We start from the raw sequence: 23067 nt of genomic DNA, 5'->3' as shown, positions 1-23067 counted from the left end.
TGTGTGTGTGTGTGTGTGTGTGTGTGTGTGTGTGTGTGTGTGTGTGTCTATGGAGACTATATGAGAGTGAGTGGGGATGGGAATGATGAAGCAAGTGTGGCTAAATGCTAACAGGATGAGTCGAGTTCTAGTCTTGCAACTCTTCTGTAGGGTTGAAATGACTTCAAGATAAAAAGGTTCTTAAAAATCGGTCTAAACTCAAATTATCCTCTACTAAGACGGACAAATACAGGACAAGGACTGGGTGAGCAGCTAAGTATGGCTGTGAGGAGGGGGTATAACTTAACATTTTCAATTATCCTTTTCAAGAAAATTTTCAGGTAAGAATGTAAAAGCCTATTTGAGAAGGATGGTGGTAACACAAACAATAGTTAAATTGTCACTGCAGGGAGCCCTGATCCACTGTAGATGCTCATCTGTGGGCAGGGAATACCATGCCACCCATCTACCAGAGAAGCCTATGAGAATGGTGCTCGGCAAGGATTGATTAAATGTCCTCAACCATCAGAGAAATAGGCTGGCTCCAGGAGCCTGTGATTCTGAGAGGGAGGTGCTTATTTGGGGCCATCCATACAACTTTGCCTTCATTTTTTCCCTCGTGTGGACTACCTGTTTTGTTTCTAACGCATGATAAAATGAAATTAACCTAGATTCCTGACACAAAATTGATCTGAGGTAAGCTATCTCTGAAAGTCATTATCTTTGGCAGATTATATTTTCCACAGATGGCCACAATAATATCTCCTCCCATCCCACATGATCTTCTTGAGCTTATTTTTCCATCCCATTGAATCTGAGGTGGTCCCACTGCTTTGACCAAGAAAATACAGCAGAGGAGGAACACTGTGCCAACTCGGGGCATAGTCCTTAACTGGGGTTAATGGGCCATCATCCTTAATGGGCCGTCTTGGACCTTAAGCTTAGTCGAGCCCTAGGTTGTAATTTAACTGTAGCACCAGATGACATTGAACCGTAATTGCACGGAGGCCCCAGACGTGAGAACTTCCCAGTGAGCCCATGTCAAGCCACAGAACCACCACACAAAAGACCCTAAGAGAGACCCTTCCGGTAAGCCCAAGTCACAGAGCTGTGAGAATTAATAACAAATCGTTGTTTTATGCTAGTAAATTTTAGACAGTCTATTACAGCACCAAGGGATAATGGACACATTCCCCATCATAATGATCAAACTAACTTAGAATACATTTCTAAGAACCTGAAACCATGAGAGAAGATTTCACATTGAAGAACTAGGGGTACAGGCAGCACCTACACACAGAGGGCAGAGACAGGCTGCGTAAATGCACTTGACCACACTTGATTTCCTTTCTCTAGGTTACAAGAAGAAAGATATGCTCCATCCACATCTTTGAGAGTCTAGCTGAAGCTAGTTTTTTAAAACCCATACAAGTACCGGACAATGCCAACCAACAATGAAAATAAACTTGAACATTTAAAAGAGCAAAGCCATTAATATGCACAGCCGCCTACAGTGACTTAATTGATCTGAGATCCGGGAGGGGAACAATGCGCTGTCAGAGCCATTCATCACATGGCCCGGCTGGATTTCTGGATGGGAGTTCAAAGTGGCTAGCCCCCCGCCCCAGGCCATTCAAAGCCACGTCACTTCCAGTGTGCTTTAAAGATCACAAGCTTGGTCTGCACAGAGGGAAAGTTGAAAATGCCACTTTGCTTGGGGCTTATTTTGTGTGACACCATTTTAAAAACCAAGTGTTTCTTTTTCATCTTTCTTTAATATTGAGTACACAAAAGAATTTTTATAAAATACGAAAGGTATGAAGAATGATAAAACAAATGTTCACACATGCACCAACCAGCTCAAGGGAAAGACATACTATGCCAGGATCTCCCATGTGCCCCTCCCTGAGCCTGTCCCCAACTTCCCACTCAGAGGCCATCATCACTCTGCATTTTATGTTTTCCATTTTCTTAAAATCATTTTACCACATTTATATTCTTAAAAACACACTGGTTTTGCAACATCTAGGAACTCAGTATACATGCAATCAAACTGCTGACATTCTTCTACAACTTCCTTCTCGACACTACGTTCCTGAGATCCACCCACTGGTTGCGGGCAGCTGCAATCCACTCTTTTTCACTGCTGTATAGTTTGGTTGGATTTTCAGAATATACTTACAGTCTACTTGACTTTTCACATTTCTCAGACCTGGCCCATACCGTGTGGTTCAGCCGCTAATTTTCACCCCAGGGAGAAACGAAATTTCTTTCTGAACATTTTAAAAATCAAGAAACGTTTGCTATTCCTTAGATCTGTCAACTTGGTAATTCTGATTTAGAGGTGCCTGAGCAACTTCTATTCCCAGGGCACCTCATAAAGAGAGAAGGATTCTGGAGTTTGACAGTACACAGGCAGTCCAGCTGTGTTAGTATGTGCTATTTTTCCTGCCTGTGTTAGAGACAACATGTATGGGGCTCTAAAAATAAAAGCCAGTCCATTAATTTCTCTTTGTTGAAAGTGGCAGGAATACCGTGCAGCACGGTACAGAAACCAGCATCCCTCATCGTTAAAAAATTCCCCAAGTGAAATATACAGCACAGAAAAGAGAATGTTTAAGAAACTGATCAGTGGGAGAATAAACTGTTGAATGTCCCGGAAGGAACGAGGAGGCAAAGGGCCTCAGTCCTCAGGTAGGTTTGGCCCCAGCATTGCCCAGACCTGCCCAGACCACTCTGCTCTCCAGGCCCGCCTTTCCCCCCTGGCTAGCGTCCCACAGACTCATGCTGCGCGCAGACTGTGCAACAATAAACTGAGTCAGCCCCCCGCCCTTGCGGCAGCCTAGCAGGAGATAATCAAGTACAATGAGGCACAGATCAATTCGGCCTGCTCCCTCACCTCATGCAGGGCGCTCTGCTCAAATGTCACCTCCTCAGAGAAGCCTTTTCTGACCACCCGATCTAGCTCCGCCCCTCCACCATCCTCCGCCATCTGACCCGGACTCATTTTTCTTCACAGCACTTACCACCACCTGATATTATATTTGTTGTTCACTGTCAGGCAAGCTCCACGAAGGCTGAGAAGAGCACTGGACACAGAGTAGGTGCTCTATGGGTGCTGGATAAACGAATGACTGACACAGCTATGTTCTGTCAGCACAGTGAAGGGGGCGAATTCAGCTTTGGCTAGCTCTGGACAGGAGGACAGCTGAGCTGAGTCCTGAGGGATGAGCAGTACAAGGTGGGCAGCTCTCCCTTTGGAGCAGGCCTGGAACTGTCCTCATCTGGGTCCACATCTCCCTCCCACCTCTCCTGGGGCCCGTCCAAGTGGAGACTATTTTCATTCGTTTGGGGATTCTCTGGAGCACCTGGCACAGTGACTTGCATTCATTCATTCCATGAATACTTATAAAACTTCTACTAGGTGCCCATTACTGTTCTAGATAGAGTAGAAATTTTAAATATTTCTCTAAATTGAACTGCATTTTTAGAAGTCTGGGATTGTGTTTGAGTATCTTTGGTCAGAGAGAGCTTTTTAAAACTCGGATGATATGTCCTTAAAAATATAAAATAGTTCTTGAATCACAACCTTCAACATTTTCAACTTCAAAGAAATAGCACAGAGCCCACTGCAAGCTTGCTTCCAAAAACTGAATTGTCATCTCTATAGAAGGCAACAACCCTCTTGGTTCACAAAGATGAAATTTACAATGATGATGCAAGGACCATGAGTCAAGACCCAGGAAAGAGGGTAGAATCTGGAAAAAAAAACAGGACAAATAGGCTTTTCTCTCTGCTAATGTCAACGTCCCAAACTGACAGGAGAGTACTGACATGCAAATGGAAGGCTCAGAAATAAGACAAAGACAAACAGAGACCTCACAGCTCACCTAATGGATTTGAAGTTTGCGAGAAAGCAATACAATAACCAAAGACAGGCAATACAGGCACAGAAAGAATGCAATGGACTTAAGAAAAAAAAAAACCCAAGATGCTATTAATTCAGTAATGCGCTACAGAAAGATTTTCTTTATGGAAAGCACATACATCGATAACCAGTAGTAGTAGTTTATAAAAACCATAGCAATCTCTGAGCAAAACCATATTAGCGAAAAAGTCTCTGTTAGGAAGCAAAAAATCAGATATAAATGCTTCTCTCATCTCGAAACATTTTTTAAAAATTCCCAAGTGTTAGAGGGCAGACAGCAGAAGCAAGAAGAACTACAATCCTGCAGCCTGTGGAACAAAAACCACATTCACAGAAAGACAGACAAGATGAAAAGGCAGAGGGCTATGTACCAGATGAAGGAACAAGATAAAACCCCAGGAAAACAACTAAATGAAGTGGAGATAGGCAACCTTCCAGAAAAAGAATTCAGAATAATGATAGTGAAGATGATCCAGGACCTCGGAAAAAGAATGGAGGCAAAGATCGAGAAGATGCAAGAAATGTTTAACAAAGACCTAGAAGAATTAAACAACAAACAAACAAAGATGAACAATACAATAACTGAAATGAAAACTACACTAGAAGGAAGCAATAGCAGAATAACTGAGGCAGAAGAACGGATAAGTGACCTGGAAGACAGAATGGTGGAATTCACTGCTGCAGAACAGAATAAAGAAAAAAGAATGAAAAGAAATGAAGACCTCTGGGACAACATTTAACGCAACAACATTCGCATTATAGGGGTCCCAGAAGGAGAAGAGAGAGAGAAAGGACCCGAGAAAATATTTGAAGAGATTATAGTCGAAAACTTCCCTAACATGGGAAAGGAAATAGCCACCCAAGTCCAGGAGGCGCAGAGAGTCCCATACAGGATAAACCCAAGGAGAAACACGCCAAGACACATAGTAATCAAACTGACAAAAATCAAAGACAAAGAAAAATTATTGAAAGCAGCAAGGGAAAAACGACAAATAACATACAAGGGAACTCCCATAAGGTTAACAGCTGATTTCTCAGCAGAAACTCTACAAGCCAGAAGGGAGTGGCATGATATACTTAAAGTGATGAAAGGGAAGAACCTACAACCAAGATTACTCTGCCCGGCAAGGATCTCATTCAGAATCAATGGAGAAATCAAAAGCTTTACAGGCAAGCAAGAGCTAAGAGAATTCAGCACCACCAAACCAGCTTTACAACAAATGCTAAAGGAACTTCTCTAAGTGGGAAACACAAGAGAAGAAAAGGACCTACAAAACAAACCTGAAACAATTAAGAAAATGGTCATAGGAACATACATATCGATAATTACCTTAAACGTGAATGGATTAAATGCTCCAACCAAAAGACACAGGCTTGCTGAATATACAAAAACAAGACCCATATATATGCTGTCTACAAGAGACCCACTTCAGACCTAGGGACACATACAGACTGAAAGTGAGGGGATGGAAAAAGATATTCCATGCAAATGGAAATCAGAAGAAAGCTGGAGTAGCAATACTCATATCACATAAAATAGACTTTAAAATAAAGAATGTTACAAGAGACAACGAAGGACACTACATAATGACCAAGGGATCAATCCAAGAAGATATAACAATTATTAAGTATATATGTACCAACATAGGAGCACCTCAATACATAAGGCAACTGCTAACAGCTATAAAACAGGAAATCGACAGTATCACAGTAATAGTGGGGAACTTTTAACACCTCACTTACACCAAGAGACAGATCATCCAGACAGAAAATTAATAAGGAAACACAAGCTTTAAATGACACAATAGACCAGATAAATTTCATTGTTATTTATAGGACATTCCATCCAAAAACAGAAGATTACATTTTCTTCTCAAGTGCGCACGGAATATTCTCCAGGATAGATCACATCTTGGGTCACAAGTCAAGCCTCAGTAAATTTAAGAAAATTGAAATCATATCAAGCATCTTTTCTGACCTCAACGCTATGAGATTAGAAATCAATTACAGGGAAAAAAACGTAAAAAGCACAAACACATGGAGGCTAAACAATACGTTACTAAATAACCAAGAGATCACTGAAGAAATCAAAGAGGAAATCAAAAAATACCTAGAGACAAATGTCAATGAAAACACGACGATCCAAAACCTATGGGATGTGGCAAAAGCAGTTCTAAGAGGGAAGTTTATAGCTATACAAGCCTACCTCAAGAAACAAGAAAAATCTCAAATAAACAATCTAACCTTACACCTAAAGGAACTAGAGAAAGAAGAACAAACAAAACCCAAAGTTAGCAGAAGGAAAGAAATCATAACGATCAGAGCAGAAAAAAATGAAATAGAAACAAACAAAACAATAGCAAAAATCAATAAAACTAAAAGCTGGTTCTTTGAAAAGATAAACAAAATTGATAAACCATTAGCCTGACTCATCAAGAAAAAGACGGAGAGGGCTCAAATCAATAAAATTAGAAACAAAAACGGAGAAGTTACAGCAGACACCGCAGAAATACAAAGCATCCTAAGAGACTACTACAAGCAACTCTATGCAATAAAATGGACAACCTGGAAGAAATGCACAAATTCTTAGAAAGGTATAACCTTCCAAGACTGAACCAGGAAGAAAAGGAAAATATGAACAGACCAATCACAAGTAATGAAATTGAAACTGTGATTAAAAATCTTCCAACAAACAAAAGCCCAGGACCAGATGGCTTCACAGGTGAATTCTATCAAACATTTAGAGAAGAGCTAACACCCATCCTTCTCAAACTCTTCCAAAAAATTTCAGAGGAAGGAACACTCCCAAACTCATTCTATGAGGCCACCATCACCCTGATACCAAAACCAGACAAAGATACTACAAAAAAAGAAAATTACACACCAATATCACTGATGAATATAGATGCGAAAATCCTCAACAAAATACTAGCAAACAGGATCCAACAACACATTAAAAGGATCATACACCATGATCAAGTGGGATTTATCCCAGGGATGCAAGGATTCTGCAATATACGCAAATCAATGTGATACACCATATTAACAAATTGAAGGAGAAAAACCATATGATCATCTCAATAGATGCAGAAAAAGCTTTTGACAAAATTCAACACCATTTATGATAAAAACTCTCCAGAAAGTGGGCATAGAGGGAACCTACTTCAACATAATAAAGGCCACATACGCCAAACCCACAGCAAACGTAATTCTCAATGGTGAAAAACTGAAAGCATTTCCTCTAAGATCAGGAACAAGACAAGGATGTCCACTCTCACCACTATTATTCAACACAGTTTTGGAAGTCTTAGCCACGGCAATCAGAGAAGAAAACGAAATAAAAGGAATACAAATTGGAAAAGAAGAAGTAAAACTGTCACTGTTTGCAGATGACATGATACTATATATAGAGAATCCTAAAGATGCCACCAAAAAACTACTAGAGCTGATCAGTGAATTTGGTAAAGTAGCAGAATACAAAATTAATGCACAGCAATCTCTTGCATTCCTATACACTAATGATGAAAAATCTGAAAGAGAAATTAAGGAAACACTCCCATTTACCGCTGCAACAAAAAGAATAAAATACCTAGGAAAAAACCTACCTAGGGAGACAAAAGACCTGTAGGCAGAAAACTATAAGACACTGATGAAAGAAATTAAAGATGATACCAACAGATGGAGGGATATACCATGTTCTTGGATTGGAAGAATCAATATTGTGAAAATGACTATACTACCCAAAGCCATTTACAGATTCAATGCAATCCCTATCAAATTACCAGTGGCATTTTTTACGGAACTAGAACAAAAAATCTTAAAATTTATACGGAGACACAAAAGACCCCGAATAGCCAAAGCAGTCTTGAGGGAAAAAAACGGAGCTGGAGGAATCAGACTCCCTGACTTCAGACTATATTACAAAGCTACAGTAAGCAAGACAATATGGTACTGGCACAAAAACAGAAACAGAGATCAATGGAACAAGATAGAAAGCCCAGAGATAAACCCACACACCTATGGTCAACTAATCTATGACAAAGGAGGCAAGGATACACAATGGAGAAAGGACAGTCTCTTCAATAAGTGGTGCTGGGAAAACTGGACAGCTACATGTAAAAGAATGAAATTAGAACACTCCCTAACACCATATACAAAAAAAACCTCAAAATGGATTAGAGACCTAAATGTAAGACCAGACACTATAAAACTCTTAGAGGAAAACATAAGAAGAACACTCTAACATAAATCACAGCAAGATCTTTTTTGATCCACCTCCTAGAGTAATGGAAATAAAAACAAAAATAAACAAATGGGACCTAATGAAACGTCAAAGCTTTTTGCACAGCCAAGGAAACCATAAACAAGACGACAAGACAACCTTCAGAATGGGAGAAAATATTTGCAAATGAATCAACGGACAAAGGATTAATCTCCAAAATATATAAACAGCTCACACAGCTCAATATTAAAAAAACAAACAACCCAATCCAAAAATGGGCAGAAGACCTAAATAGACATTTCTCCAGAGAAGACATACATATGGCCAAGAAGCACATGAAAGGCTGCTCAACATCACTAATTATTAGAGAAATGCAAATCAAAACTACAATGAGGTATCACCTCACACCAGTTAGAATGGGCATCATCAGAAAATCTACAAACAGCAAATGCTGGAGAGGGTGTGGAGAAAAGGGAACCCTCTTGCACTGTTGGTGGGAATGTAAATTGATACAGCCACTATGGAGAACAATATGAAGGTTCCTTAGGAAACTAAAAATAGAATTACCATATGATCCAGCAATCCCACTACTGGGCATATACCCAGAGAAAGGCATAATTCAGAAAGACACATGCACCCCAATGTTCATTGCAGCAGTATTTACAATAGCCAGGTAATGAAAGCAACCTAAATGCCCATTGACAGACGAATGGATAAAGAAGTTGTGGTACATATATACAATGGAATATTACTCAGCCATAAAAAGGAACGAAATTGGGTCATTTGTTGAGACGTGGATGGATCTAGAGACTGTCATACAGAGTGAAGTAAGTCAGAAAGAGAAAAACAAATATCGTATATTAATGCACATATGTGGAACCTAGAAAACGGTACAGATGAACCACTTTGCAAGGCAAAAATAGAGACACAGATGTAGAGAACAAATATATGGACACCAAGGGGGAAGGGGGGGCGGGGAGATGAATTGGCAGTTTGGGATTGAGATGTATACACTGATGTGTATAAAATTGATGACTAATAAGAACCTGCTGTATAAAAAAATAAATAAAATAAAATTCAAAAATTAAACAAAAGAAAAAGAAAGGTTAAAGAAAAGAAAAAAAAATCCCAAGTGTTCATTAAATCTGTGTATTATCCTATGTTCTCTGAACCAAACTGATGCACCAAACAAGTTTTATATGATTCTCTCTATATAAAGAGTTTCCTTTTTTCCAAATTAAAATCATATTTCTCTTTCTCTCTCAGTACTACTGAACATGTTTCCATTCTACTGCTGGAATGAGTTATTTACTGAGTCATTCTTGTCAGTTACTAGCAGTAAAATGTTTTAAAGACTTAAGTCAGTGGTCACACAGTGTAAATTCGTTTTCCAGTTACACAGTTTTTCACTGGCTTCATTAGGAAAACATACAGCTGATGGTGACTGAGAAGTTATTATTGTCTCTCTGTTAAAGAGACAAAATGAGAGAGGGGGGCTTCCCTGGTGGCGCAGTGGTTGAGAGTCTGCCTGCCGAGGCGGGTTCGTGCCCCGGTCCGGGAAGATCCCGCATGCCGTGCAGCGGCTGGGCCCATGAGCCATGGCCTCTGAGCCTGCGCGTCCGGAGCCTGTGCTCCGCAACAGGAGAGGCCACAGCAGTGAGAGGCCCGCATACCGAAAAAAAAAAAAAAAATGAGAGAGGGCCTGAGAGCAAGTGTGGAGCACAGGGGCTCCAGAGCCCAAGCGCAGTGCAGTCACTTCACTCCAGATGCAGCTGAAGGAGAAAGAAGGGGAATGCCAGAAAAGTAGAGTGGACTAACGGACCTGAAGAAAACACGCCGAATGGGTTCATCTTGGTAAATCAGAGTCCAGTATTTACCAGGCAGCAAAGCCCTCAAGAGCACAACATTTATCTAGAAGATACACAGCGCACCTCGGCGGGCTGGCCACACCTCGTGGGGGAGCTAGAGGCACACGGCACAGAGCCCCCCAAACTGCTTTAACCATCCGACTATGGAGAAGGGGAAAGATGCTTACTTGGGTGTCACAGGAGAAGACGACCTCTTAGAAACGCCTGCTGGAAAATCGCATCTTCTCAGAGGGGACATGAGGCCCACGCTGGGAACGGAAGTTGTTGTTTTTGGCCCCCTCTTCATCTTCTCCGTCTGTAGGGGACACAGAATAGGACGTCCATGGCCCATGACTGCCATTACTTCTACAATTTCTAAAAATACCCCAGATAGAAGCAATGCACAGCTTTCTTTCAGAAGGAAACATACGGAGCTATACTGCTTCTCACAATGGGAATCTTTGCAGAGAAGCACCAGGGGGTCATCATATTTAGGTCATTCAGTTAAAAAAAAAAAAACAAAAAACCCCTCAGCCTTAAAACATAAAGACCGCCTTCTCCTTGTTATCTTACAAAAAGCTAACAATGGAACCAGATTATGGTCCTGGACATATAGAAGCTGGAACGAGTACCAAGATATACAATCACTATTAAAACAAACAAAAAAAAGCTATAGGTGGGTGCAAGACAGGGAGCTGGGGACCCTAACAGTGTACGCAGTTTAACGGGGACTGCAACCCCTCCATCCCTCTATGTCTTCCCCATGGCCTGCCTCACATGGGCCTCTGTGACTGGCCCGTGGCAGGCAGTCTGCAACGGTGGTCCCCTTCTCTCCCTATTGTGATTTTCCGCAGCAAATCCTCACGCAGCCCCCATGCCTACATACATTAGCCCCTTCCACAGGAATCCACCCAGCAGTAAAACCCTAGGGTCTGAAACATTCACTTCTCCTGTGAGAACCTTGGGATCACACTGGATTAAAAAAATAAATATGGTGTTATAAAATAAATGCCCGATGGTAATGTGGCGTTTAAAATGCTTTAACAGGTGGAGCTCAGTTCCCTTCTCCTCAAGCGTGGGTTTGGTCTCTCTCTCTCTGATCTCTTGCTCTAGGGGAAGCCAGCTGCCATGTTATCTGGACACTCAAGCAGCTGTCTGGAGAGGTCCATGCAGTAAGGAACTGGGGCCTCCTGCCAACGGCCACGTGAGTGAGCTGTCCTGGAAGAGCCCCAGCCAAGCTTTCTGACGACTGCAGCCCTGGCTGCCATCCTGACCACACCCTCATGAGAGACCCTGAACCAGAAGCACCCAGCTAAGCCATCCTCAATTTCTGACCCAAAGAACCAGTGAGGTAATAAACATTGGCTTTAAGCTGCTAAGGTTTGGGGTAATTTGTTACATAGCAAGTGTAACTAATGGAAGTAGTATGGCATGTATAACTTCTAAACAAATCTACACAGTCGGGGGTACCTGCTCAACATCTGCCTTACTGATAGTGTTACCATGACGACAAAAATGTGTAAAGCCCACTGCTGTGGATGAAGGCTGACCTAGAACTTCAGTTCTAGTTGCCTGTAGAGGCAAGACTGGCCCAGAATCAGACATCCTTAAAGAAGCAGAGAAAGGGCACTCGGAACATTCCTTCTGACGCCCGTCCTCTGGAGGACAGGCTATAACGAGGACAAGGGCTTTAGGAATCTGTTCCAAGGCACTAAGATTTAGGAGGGTGCAAAAAGTTAAATGATTTTCAAAGGTTGGGTGCAGTTTTAAACCAAATCTGCCCCTTGAGCAGTCCCTGGAGATAGATGGAAATAGACCCCAGGTCAAGTGCAGGGAGTAATCACACTGTCAGATAAACCAGTCCTGAGGGGCGAGTGGGTATAAACCTACCGGAGAGGCCTCCGCTCCTGCAGGGGCTCCTTTCCCAGCATCTCCTACGCCAGATGTAGATGTCGTCTTCTTCTTCTCGGCATTTCGAGTGGGAGAAGACTTGTAGGAAGATTTAAGGGGGCCAGCAGGAGCTACACGAGGACAGGCATGGGATACTAGAGAGTTACAGTATAAAACCCAGAGACACAGGGAGCATAGATGGAAAAAGTAGGGGGAACAGAGGGTTGGGAAGAACACCACATTTCTGTTAAAATGTGACACGGGCAATCCACATTCTCAAAATACCACCACACTTTTTCTAGTGTGCACAGAATAGACCGTATCTTAAAAGACCCCCATACTCAATGCTCAAGAGTCCAGTTCATTTCAGGAGTTCAAAATCTGGGCTTCAGAGCCAGATGGACCTAGCACCATCACCTAATAGCTGGATCACCTTGGGTAGGTGACTTAACCTCTCTAAACATCAATTTCCTTGTACAGGAGACAGTTAACATAGAGGACCTGACTGCTGTCCTTGGAAGGGCATGTTCACAAGGTTGACCCTTGTAAGCATCTGGAAACTTGGACTTCAGGAGGGTTCTCACCATTAACTGATGAGTAGCTCACTGCGCCTAAGCTGTCTATACAAACAACATGACTGATCTTGCTTTCTTGCTCTGAGTCTGGAATGTGGTATGTGCCTGGCAAGGGGTGCCTACGTGACCAGCGCTGGGCGCTGAGTCTCTAACGAGCCTCCCTGGTTGGCAACATTTCACGCGTGTTGTCGCAGCTCGTTGCTGGGGGACTCAGGCACATCCTGTGTGACTCCACTGGGAGGGGACTCTTGGAAAGCTGCACCTGGTGTCCTCTGGACTTGCCCGTGAGCCAATTCCCCACGCTGATCGTGCTGTGCGGCCTTCCGCTGGAACATCTCAGCTACGAGCGCCACCACATGCTGAGTCCTCTGAATCCTCCTAGCGAATCACTGAACCCGGGGTGGTCTTGGGGACCCCTGACACAATTGGCGTCAGAAGCAGGAATCCTGAGAAAGACCCTGATTCCCTGATGTTTGGTAAAAGGAAGGAGAAAGGTGTGGAGGATGACGACCCACTGATGCCTGGTGGCTACGGAGCCCCCACCAGAGGAAACCGCAGCCATGTGAAGATGACCCGTGGAACTCCAAGTGCTGGCTTGCTCCGTCCTCCTGCTGCTTTTGGCCATGCTGGCTTAAGTGAGGGGAAGAGTGCAGCCCAGGTGATGCCTTTAGTTTTCACTTTCTCCTCCAAGTGGAAGTGGGACACAACCTCCTTGTTTTTTACCACCAGTGGTTTGGCTGGAATTTAAATTCTGAGTAGTGGAACCAGAACAAGCCTCCATACCTGGTGATTTTTGCATAATGGAGCCTCTGGGAAAAGGGAGTTGTAAAGAGAGAGGCAATCTCCAGACAGAAACACACTTTTGAAGTTTTAAAAATCAACCCGGAACCACTGTAGATACAGAACACCCCTCCGTGGGGCCCTAACCTGAGAAAACATCACAGATGCTGGCTGGACCATCCGGTTCACAGACAAATGCACACAGGAAAGGGCTCGTTCTCTGATGGGACCATCCGACACGGAACTGCTGGTGGGCTCTCGACTTCTGATGTGGAGCCTGACTGCATTTCTAACTTGTAATTCCTGCCAGAGCTGCAAGCTGGGAAAGGGCACTCAAGGGAGTGTAACCCCTCCGTCCACCTCGATGAGCAGGCTCGACCCACTCTGGGGGATGCACCACTGCTGACGAGACAAGACGTCTGGTGTTTGACTTTCCAGATTGGCTACGGTTTGTTAACAACAGACCGAGAGCCTGACTCTACTTCCCTTGCCCTTCTGCTACGCACACCTCAGAAAGGCAACTTGTTCAATGCACCTGTCCCTGAAAAGGGACTGATCTTTTCTAGGCTGCTCACTGGATAAATGAAGAGGATGGAAGAGACGGGGGGTGATGCAAACCTAGTTTGAAATTTTTTGAAAGTTCAGGATTTTGTCCCAGTTTCTGAGCATGATGTGTCATTCTGCTTAAGTTGGACACATTTTTTTAAAATAAAAATGCTCTTGTCCTTCTTGCATTCAACCCTTCCAGATGAAAGGTCCATGTTAGAGGAAGACTGAGAAAATGTAAAGTTGTGATTATGGAAAGGGGCATGCTGATAACAATGGAGAAAAACAAGAAAACCCAGCCCCACTGGAGTGGTGCAGGGGAGGGCCGGGGAGGGGCATTCACGATCTTTCTCTTCCAGAACTGTTTCTGGGAACTCTCCCCTCTTGCTGAAGGAAAACCACACTGCCTTTGCAAGCTGCTGCCAGCACTTCAGATTCACACAGATTGCAGGTGACAGTGTGACCTGAGACGGCAGGGGCAGGCCAGCTCCTGCGCAGTCCCCGCTCAACACCTCCACACACAGTCCACGCTCGGCCGGAGATGAAGCCAGTGTCGCTTGCAGAACTGTTTAGAATGGACTGCATCAGGCAGTGCCTCTGAAAGCAAGGACTGAGAGCTGGGGGCCCTGTGAGCCTGGACTGCCTGCCCAATGCACATCCTGCGTGGGGTGCCCGAACATCATAAACTCTGTTTCCAGGGGACGTGTGTGCTCTCAGGGACTGTACTTGTACCATCACGACACTGCCTCAGCCCTGGATGGCTTTGGGCCAGCTTCATCTTACTGCCCAGCGCTGGCTGGGCCTGAATTGATGCCTCAGGCCAGGTAGAAGAGGTTCATGTGGAAACTTACAGAGGAAGCCAGCTGGCTTTCTAAGACAGACCTTGATGGTGACTGGTCTGTGTCTTAACTGTCTAAGTCCAGCACCCCTACGTGGCATAAGTGAGATCCACACGGTAGGTTGGCCTCAGCCTGCTATACGAGCTCCTATTGATAATAATTCTGCTGTAAAGACACCGTGGCCAAGGACCAAGGGGGTGAACTGTGCAGAGAATAACAGAAAAAACACAGCAGGCCTAACTGCTTTCCCTGGAAAGGCCTGCTTACCACGCTGGCCCCGGCATCGGGGAACTTGGATTTGGGCAGAGTTCCCACCGTTAACTGGTAAGAGTGGCTCACTGTGCCTAAGCTGTTTGTACAAACAACATGACTTACGCTGAACACCTGCTTTCCTTCTGAGTTTGGAATTTGGGTACGTACCTGGCAGGGGGTGTGCACGTGACCAGCCCCCACTACAAACTCTGGGCACTGTGTCTCTAATGGGCTTCTGTGGTTGGCAACACTTCATACATGTGCTAATTCATTGCTGGGGGAACGTGTCCTGTGTGACTCCACTGGGAGAGGACGCCGGGAGCCTGTGCCCGGTCTTCCCTGGACTTTGTTCCATGTACCCTTTCCCTTCGCTGATTTTGCTCTGCAGCTTTTTGCTGTAATAAATCATAGCTCTGAGCTCTCCTGGAGAATCATCGAGCCTGGGAGAGCTCCTCCTGCCACATTTCTCATTCTCAAAATGGGGGTACTTCCTACTTGCCAGAAATTTTGTGTTTATTTGTTTGAGATAGAATTCATACACCATAAAGGTGTACAATTTAGTGGTTTTTAGCATATTTACAAGGTTGTGCAACCATAACTACAGTCTAATTCCAGAACATTTTCAACACCCCCAAAAGAAACCCTGTTCCCATTAAGCACTCACTCCTCTTCCCCCTCCCCTAGTGCCTAGTAACCACTTATTTACTGTCTCTCTGGATTTGTCTATTCCAGACATTTCATAAAAATGGAATCATAAAACTTGTGGCATTTTCTGCCTGGCTTCTTTCACTGAACGTAATGTTTTCAAGGTTCATCATGTAGCATGTATCAGTAATCCATTCCTTTTTATAGCTGAATAATATTCCACTTTATGGATAAACACATTTTGTTTATCCATTCATCTGTTGTTGGATATCTGGGCTGTTTCCACATTGTGGCTAATCTGAATAATGCTGCTGAGAATACTTGTATACTTCATTGTGTATGTTTTCAATTTCCTTGACTCTATACCAAAGAGCAGAATTGCTGGTTCATGTGGAAACTCTAACATTTTGAAAAACTTGTCAGACTGTTTTCCAAGGCAGCTGCACATTTTACGTTCCCACCAGCAGTGTATAAAGGTTACAATTTCTCCCACATCCTCGCCAATACATATTACAGTTGACTCTTGAACAACACAGGTTTGAACCGCATGGGTCCACTTACACGCAGATTTTATTCAATAGTAAATACTACGGTACTATTTGTGGCTGGTTGAATCTGCGGACAGAGAACCAAGTATACAGAGGGCTGATTATAAAGTTAAATGCAGATTTTTGACTGAGGCGGGCTGGTACCCCCAACCCCTAAATTGTTCAAGAGTCAACTGTATTATCCTTTTTTTCTTTGAATTTTAGCCATCCTAGTAGTGGGAAGTAGTATCTCATTATGGTTTTGATTTGCGTTTCTCTAATGACTAAGGATGTTCAGCATCTTGTCATGCGCTTATTGGCCATTTGTATATATTCTCTGCAGAAACAGCACAACTACTTGGAAACAGATATAACTAGGTAGAGGACAATATGTCATCTATATGTTATCTCACTGAATACACTATATCTTGGGAACTGACACGGAGACCAGACATGCCCTAATGTGGACACGGCATTACTCCCTTGCAAAACTCACAGGGAAAACTAGTGCCCATTAATTTTTTTTTTTTTTTTGGTCCCCATTAAACTTGCCATGATGGTTTGATCTGCTTTCGTCAAGGAAGGGTTTTGACGGTGTGGCCCACTGTTTCTTGGACTTCAGTGTGTAGGTCTGGCGGGGCCTGAGAGCCCACCCTCCTACAAGCTCCCAGGTAATACCAACGCTGTTGGTCCATGGACCACCCCTTGAGTAGTGAGGCTCTAGATACCTGTTCTGTGTCCATCATTGTGCTATCTCATTTAATCCTCATGACAATTTAAAATAAGTCCACTTTAGAGATGAGGAAACTGAGGCTTAGAGAGGTTAATTAACTCACCCAAAGTGGTAAGAGCTAGTAAGTGGTAGAGCTGGTTATGGGACTTCTGAGATTGCAGTTTATAGGCTATTTTACCAAACCGTGTTTTTAAAAAAGTCTACTAACCGCCATAGCTCATGAGATGGATTTTTTGTCCCCTAATCCACATGCCCTCACTCATAAAATAATTTACTCACCTCCGTGACACTTGAGAGAAAAGAAATATAGCAACAATAAAACAGTGGTGGGTAGGAAACGTTATTAACCACAGAAGACATTTCATGAAGCCAACAAATGTGAAGCAAGATACAAAAGTTCAGGAATAACTCAAAGGCCAACCAATACCATTTGGGGCATTTTCCTCAGTGTCACCAGCTTGGCCTCTTTTACCTGAGTGACTGGCCTGCTCAGAGAGCATGAGTGCACTTCTGCTTCTGGCTAAAGAAGCCTGTGTGGGTGTCAACAGTCGCATAACAAGAAAGATTTCCATGGGACTAAGGTGCGTGCGATGAGCTGAGGGATGGAATCAAATGAAAATTTTAAAAAGCGAAATTAAAACAAAACAAAATAAAATGCCTAAAACAACACAGTGCATGATGCAAATCAACTTTTGGGTGGCAGAACGAATGTGGAAAGAAAAAAATATTGTAGCAAAGGATGGCTTTGGAGCTTGTCATAGTAAAAGAAAACAGACGCTGTGTCATTTAGAGCTTGGGAGAGTGTGTTACTTCTCTTGGGGTGCCAGAATTCATTCAACATGCTATTGCAGAATTAGCGTATCACCTGTATCACCCGAAGAGAATTAGCCCGTGTTCCAAGATGTCATATGGACTCAAGAAACCATTTACTCACCAAGTAGATCTAACATTGGAAAAAAAGATTACTCCTACAAAACACTTGTTTTAGGCCCTCTGTTAGGAAATATTTCATAACACACTGATTTTGTTAATGTAGAGATATGCATCCTTTCATACTTTTCCCAAGCAAGTAAGGGCAAAAATTAAATCAGAAACATTAAAAAAATAGCCAACTAATTATCAGCTTTAGTGGAAGTAGCAGTATCCATAATCTAAAATTCAGTGACTGAAACGTTATTTTGATGGTTTCCGAACATATTATATGATAATGGATTAACTTTTCAATGACTTCGTCTTCTTTGGGTATCCACTAGCCAGTAAATGGCTTGGGAATTTCAAATTTTCAACTACTAATCCACAAGCAGATAATTCAGTTGCCAACAATGTATAATAACATACTGATTATCTCTACACATTAATCAATGCAAAGATGAATTTAACATCAACTTGTAACCATATGAATTAATGAAAACCTATGGGATATACTCACAGATGGAACAGCTATACAGAATTAGAAGCATGCAGATGTTTTCTCATTCAGCTCCTAGTTAATTCAAGGTTTCCAGCGCTTACCCATGAACTGCATCAGCGAGCTTCAACACTGACGCTTACGGGGTCTCTGACACACATGACAGACCTCTGTGCTGGAGGTGCAAGGTCAAAGCCAGTGGCAAAAGACCAGGAACGCACACTGGCCTCTTCAGAGTCACAAACATCCTCCTGCTCACCCCCGGTGATGACTCGATGTGTTAAATACTCCACTGGCACCTGACACTTCTTCAGTGATGCTTTAAGATACGCATTTAATGCATGGAGAGTTTCCCTCCCTTCCTTAACCTACAAACTCTGAAAGGTAGCAATTCAGACTTTTAGTGCCTTCTCTGAGCCTCCATTAGAACACGGCTGGTTTTATATCTATTCAGTTTCTGGAACTGGCACCCGTCCTATACATACCATCTCTCACCTCAAAACAGAGCACCAGAAAAGGCCACCCATCCTTTTGCCCTTTTAAAGATTTCATATTAGTTCTGAACTTCTGTTTTCAAAAGAGAAACAGGCAGGCTTACAAACCACAGACAAGAGCAGAGCCCCATTTTTTTCACACATCTAAGTCTCCCACATACCTCTGCCTCATCAATCCCGCTGTTTCTGGCTAATCAACAATATCGCACCAATAACTGGGCAGTTACTTTTTTAACAGTCACATCTGCCCACTGGTCAATTAACCCCAGGCCAGGATAACGTCTACATGCACTGTGGAAAATGGAAATCTCTTTCAGACTGGGAGCACAGCATGAACTCCTGTCCCTATTCAACAATGACCTGGTTGTGAAGAGCACGTTGCCACTTTCCAAAGTCCCATTAGTGAGGCCCTGGGGCTCCCACACACAGATCGCGAGGCTAGGAGAATGGGGCTATTTGCAGAAGGCTCAAGAGGGGCTCTCCCAAAGACCGACGTTAACACGCTCACACTAGAAAGAAGAAAACTGGAGAGACCAGGTCTACACGTTCACTTGCCTCGGTCTGGGGAATAGGACATTGTCGCGGTGGATGAAGACAGGCGCTTACTCATGGGAGGCTCCATCTGCTTTGGCAAATTCATGGTTGATGTTGAAAGTTTGTCACATGCTGCAGAGAAATGCATTAAAGACATTGGTATTCACACCACTCTAGACTAAGAAACACATTTCCCAAAGTGTTCTTCCTGTCCTCATCCACACGCCTCCAAAACCACTGTGGCACAGCACACTGCTTCCAGCTCCCTGCCCTCCACTTGGCACGTCTGGGAACGCCCGGGCCACAGCAGCCATCCATCTGAAGCAAGTTCTTCTCTTCTATTGCTCAACTTTGTGTTTCTCTTTGATTCCAAATGTTCAACCTCACTCAGCTGTTCGACTAAAGCCATGCTAATCCCACCAGCCAACCCTTTCCTTGTGTCCAGGGACTTTTAAGTCAATTCAGACCACACAAAAACAAAACCAACCTGGACCCAGAGACAAAGCACCACTGCAAAATGTTCTACGATCTGACTGAGACTGGGGGAGCTGAAACCGGACTTTTTCTGAGGTTATCTAGAGCTCAGGTTGCAGAGAGAAGTAATTTGTAAGGCAAGGAGCTGTATTTAAAGCAGAACAACCTTTAGCAGTTGGTTTCTTCCTTTTATCAAGAGATGGGGTCACAATGGCCCTTTCTCAAAGGCTATGACTGTTTATGGTTAGGATTTTAAAATGTGGTCCTGGGTTTGGTACTCTTAATTCCCCACCGTTATCTCAGACGGGCTTCTAAATGAAACGACTGCAGCAACCCGAGAGGTGCTGACAGTGCCAGCCAAGCCACAACCGAGCTTGAGGCAAAAGGAAAGATGTGTGGCCCCAGCTCTAAAGGCAGCAAACTCATCAACAATATTTTCAAAATCTACTCTTCTACTCACCTTGTTTTCAAATGAGAGAAGTGTCATGTTTGACAATTTCTCCTGACCAAGTGATGACCCTAAATAATTTTTAAATAACTTAGACTGAAGTAAAATTATCAGACAGTCTGCTTGGCTATAAATAAAATATTTAAACTTAAAATGGTATGAGTTTTCATACACCTACTTTTCAATGTTTCAGTTTGAGTATTTTAATGTTCTGGGAAAAATAACCATTAGAAATTACATAAAACCATGTCTCTAGGGGTACACATTTCCCCCTTTGCCTCAGGCTCCGATATGGCTCAGCATGGTACTGGTCTTTGCAAATTCAATATTTTGTTCATCACAGATTGTTCTTCATCAATTTTGATTAAAATATTCTTTTATCTTGATCACTGAGATTTCTGCCACTCCCTTAAACTAAGTGCTCCAGTCGAGTACCACACTCACCTCACCCCGTCCCAGGGCCCTGGGTGCGATTCCCAAGGTGTCATTATCAACTCTACCTGCCCCTCTCTGTTGGGGGAAGGCCAGTGCCCATATGACAGTGAACGCGGCCCAGGCGGCAAAGTCTCTGCTACTCAGCAACACCAATAAAAATTATTCTTTGTCAAAGAAATGCTGGAGACCAAGGGTATTTATTCCTAATGCTATAATTTGACCCTCTGGGTGGCTGGGAAATATTGTATCCCTTTTACATCTTGTTTTTTCTTTACCAGTCAAAGATGGGTTGAATTTCTAAAGTCACTATTAAATGGGAACAAGGTTTTGCTAGTTCTATTCTTGACCTAGACCCTAAGACTTTCCCAGGCCTGTATACGAAACACAGAGCCTATTAGAGAGAGGAAGTCAAGAACAAAGCCAATTTATCTCCTTGTTTGGATTCACAGTGTTAGTACTGGTAAACTCAAACACCTCTCCAGGAATCCATCGCATTAACACCCAGAACTCCGTGTAATTATAGGTTCTGGTAACCAGAAGTGATTGAAATACCCTACTACTTAATGCGTAAAAACCAATGATACATGGGAGCGTTGAAGATCTAAATGCACAGAAGTCAAACACTGACAAGATTTTCAAGGCAGAAGTTAGTGAGCTAAAGTTGAAATGTCTCCAGGGTACTAGGATGTAAGGCATGCACGCTCCACGATGACGAACAAAGAAATATGGGCATGTCATTCACTTTCTAGAAAAAAGTTCTAAGGGGTCAGACTAAGAAATCAATTGTAAAAGTGCTTGAGACAGACACAGTGATGGAGGAGGGTGACCGGGACAGTCATCACAAAATGCCATGGCACAGTGATGCTCGGATATACCGTTGGTGGACTCAGCAGCGGCGGCAGTGGTCCCTGGGTCCGGAGGGAGGGTGCTGGCTGCTAAACCTAGAGGAGGGGGTGGGGTATTTCCTGATTCACCTACACAGCAAAAAAAAAAAAAATCAGAGCAAAGACAGGTAAAAGAAAAAAGTCCCAATTGCTGGTTGACTCTAGTTTCTATTAGGAAATTAGAAAAAGTAACTGAGATGGGTTGTTGACGTCTCAAAAAAAAAAAAAAAAAGAAAAGAAAAGTATATTCACTGACAAAAGGTTAAAAGCACAATACAGCAAAGTCAAGAAACTGTACCACTCATGTAAACCCATTTGCTCTCAGAAAGAGCTGGTATACAGCTCCTGCATAACAGAATGGCAGACACAGAAAAGACACTAAAAAGAGGGCAAAACCACCCAGGGACTAGTAACAATCCATATATTAAACATTTGAAAATTTAAAGATGAGTATGAACTGGATAATGAAATAAATCAGTCACCTTAAAACAAAACTGAAAGAGCAACAAAAATAAATAATGTGGAGGGAAGAACCCCAGCTCCTTTTAGGGGGGTTACTGCTGCTCAGCCTTTCCCCGTCATGCTGCAGCCATGACTGAGCCTACTGTCATTGACCTTCCCTGAAATTAGGTTACCTCTGGGCTTGCTAGGTGGATCCGGTTAACCAGGCTCTACATTCATTTTCTTTGTTTTTCTTTTGTTTTACCTCAAAGCCCAGTTACTGTATCAACTGCTGTTTGTGAGCAAGAAGAATGAACAGATCCCCTTCGCAAGAAATGCATACACAGGAAGCTTGGCAGCTTTAAACATCACATCCGAAAAAGGTACCTGCAGATCACTACAAAGTATCCCCAGATCCTGCGGGTGCCAGTCTGCCCGTGATCTCCCTCCTGCTCCAAGATCTCCCCACCGGGCCCTGCGACGCAGGGACAGCCCTTCACTCACCATCGCGTCCTCCGGGCCCCGCGGCCAGTGATGCTCCCCACGAGCACTTCTTCTTCAGCTCCAGCTGCTGTGTGCGCTCCAGGGACCTGCGCATCATCGCCTCCAGCCGCTCCTGCCCGGTTCACGCAAGAGAGAGCGAGATTAACCACCCAGCCCCGCGGCACTGCTGCACCTCCGCGCGGGGTGGGGGTGGGGGGTGTGAGTCACCAGACGGGTCTCTCTGCTCAGCATCCAAAACCCAGGCACTTGTGCTCTCCCCACCACGCCAGCGCCTTCTTAGTGGGCGGAGAGTAAACAGGGCGGCTAGCGCTGGCTCCCAGCCCCAGCACCTCTTCCCTCTCAGGGGAGAGGCTGCTGCCGCAGCCAGGCCTTGATTTGTTTAAGAATAATGCCAGACAAGCATTAACTCCTTGAGGCCTGTCCCATCCAGTAGAACTGGAATTGTGCTCTAGAACCAACTGCATCCTCTCTTGTTGACAAGCATCAAGGACTATGATTTGAGTAAACCGAAATATAATTTGAATTTTAATAGCCTTAAGCATAACTCTTTGGGGGGATACACCATGACTTTGAAGTCCATTTTGCAAAGTCCCATTTTCCTCTTAGAACGTCTGAAAGGGGAATTAATTGTTTTCTACATTATAACACTTTTCTGCTACGTAGTATCTGGGGATAATACTGC

General features: G+C 43.5%; 1 protein-coding gene across 9 annotated transcripts in view; it reads right to left on the bottom strand.

Moving 5' to 3' along the window:
* Nucleotides 1–23067, bottom strand: part of MAP7D2 (MAP7 domain containing 2) — a 107834-nt gene that overhangs the window by 24865 nt on the left and 59902 nt on the right. For 3 of the 9 annotated variants that reach the window (XM_027096122.1, XM_027096121.1, XM_027096129.1), the window contains exons 4-8: nt 22386–22497; nt 19221–19331; nt 17236–17358; nt 11867–12021; nt 10165–10292 (exon numbers count right to left, since the gene is read on the bottom strand). In XM_027096122.1, coding sequence (XP_026951923.1) covers nt 10165–10292; nt 11867–12021; nt 17236–17358; nt 19221–19331; nt 22386–22497 — 629 coding nt within the window. The remainder of the gene's footprint in view (nt 1–10164; nt 10293–11866; nt 12022–17235; nt 17359–19220; nt 19332–22385; nt 22498–23067) is intronic. The other 6 variants (XM_027096125.1, XM_027096124.1, XM_027096127.1 and 3 more) reach the window with 3 other exon arrangements.

This window comes from Aethalodelphis obliquidens, unplaced genomic scaffold (assembly GCF_003676395.1).
Source record: "Aethalodelphis obliquidens isolate GAN/ISIS:26980383/991018 unplaced genomic scaffold, ASM367639v1 scaffold99, whole genome shotgun sequence".
Classification (NCBI taxonomy): domain Eukaryota; kingdom Metazoa; phylum Chordata; class Mammalia; order Artiodactyla; family Delphinidae; genus Aethalodelphis; species Aethalodelphis obliquidens.
This window is presented reverse-complemented; position numbering and strand designations above follow the sequence as displayed.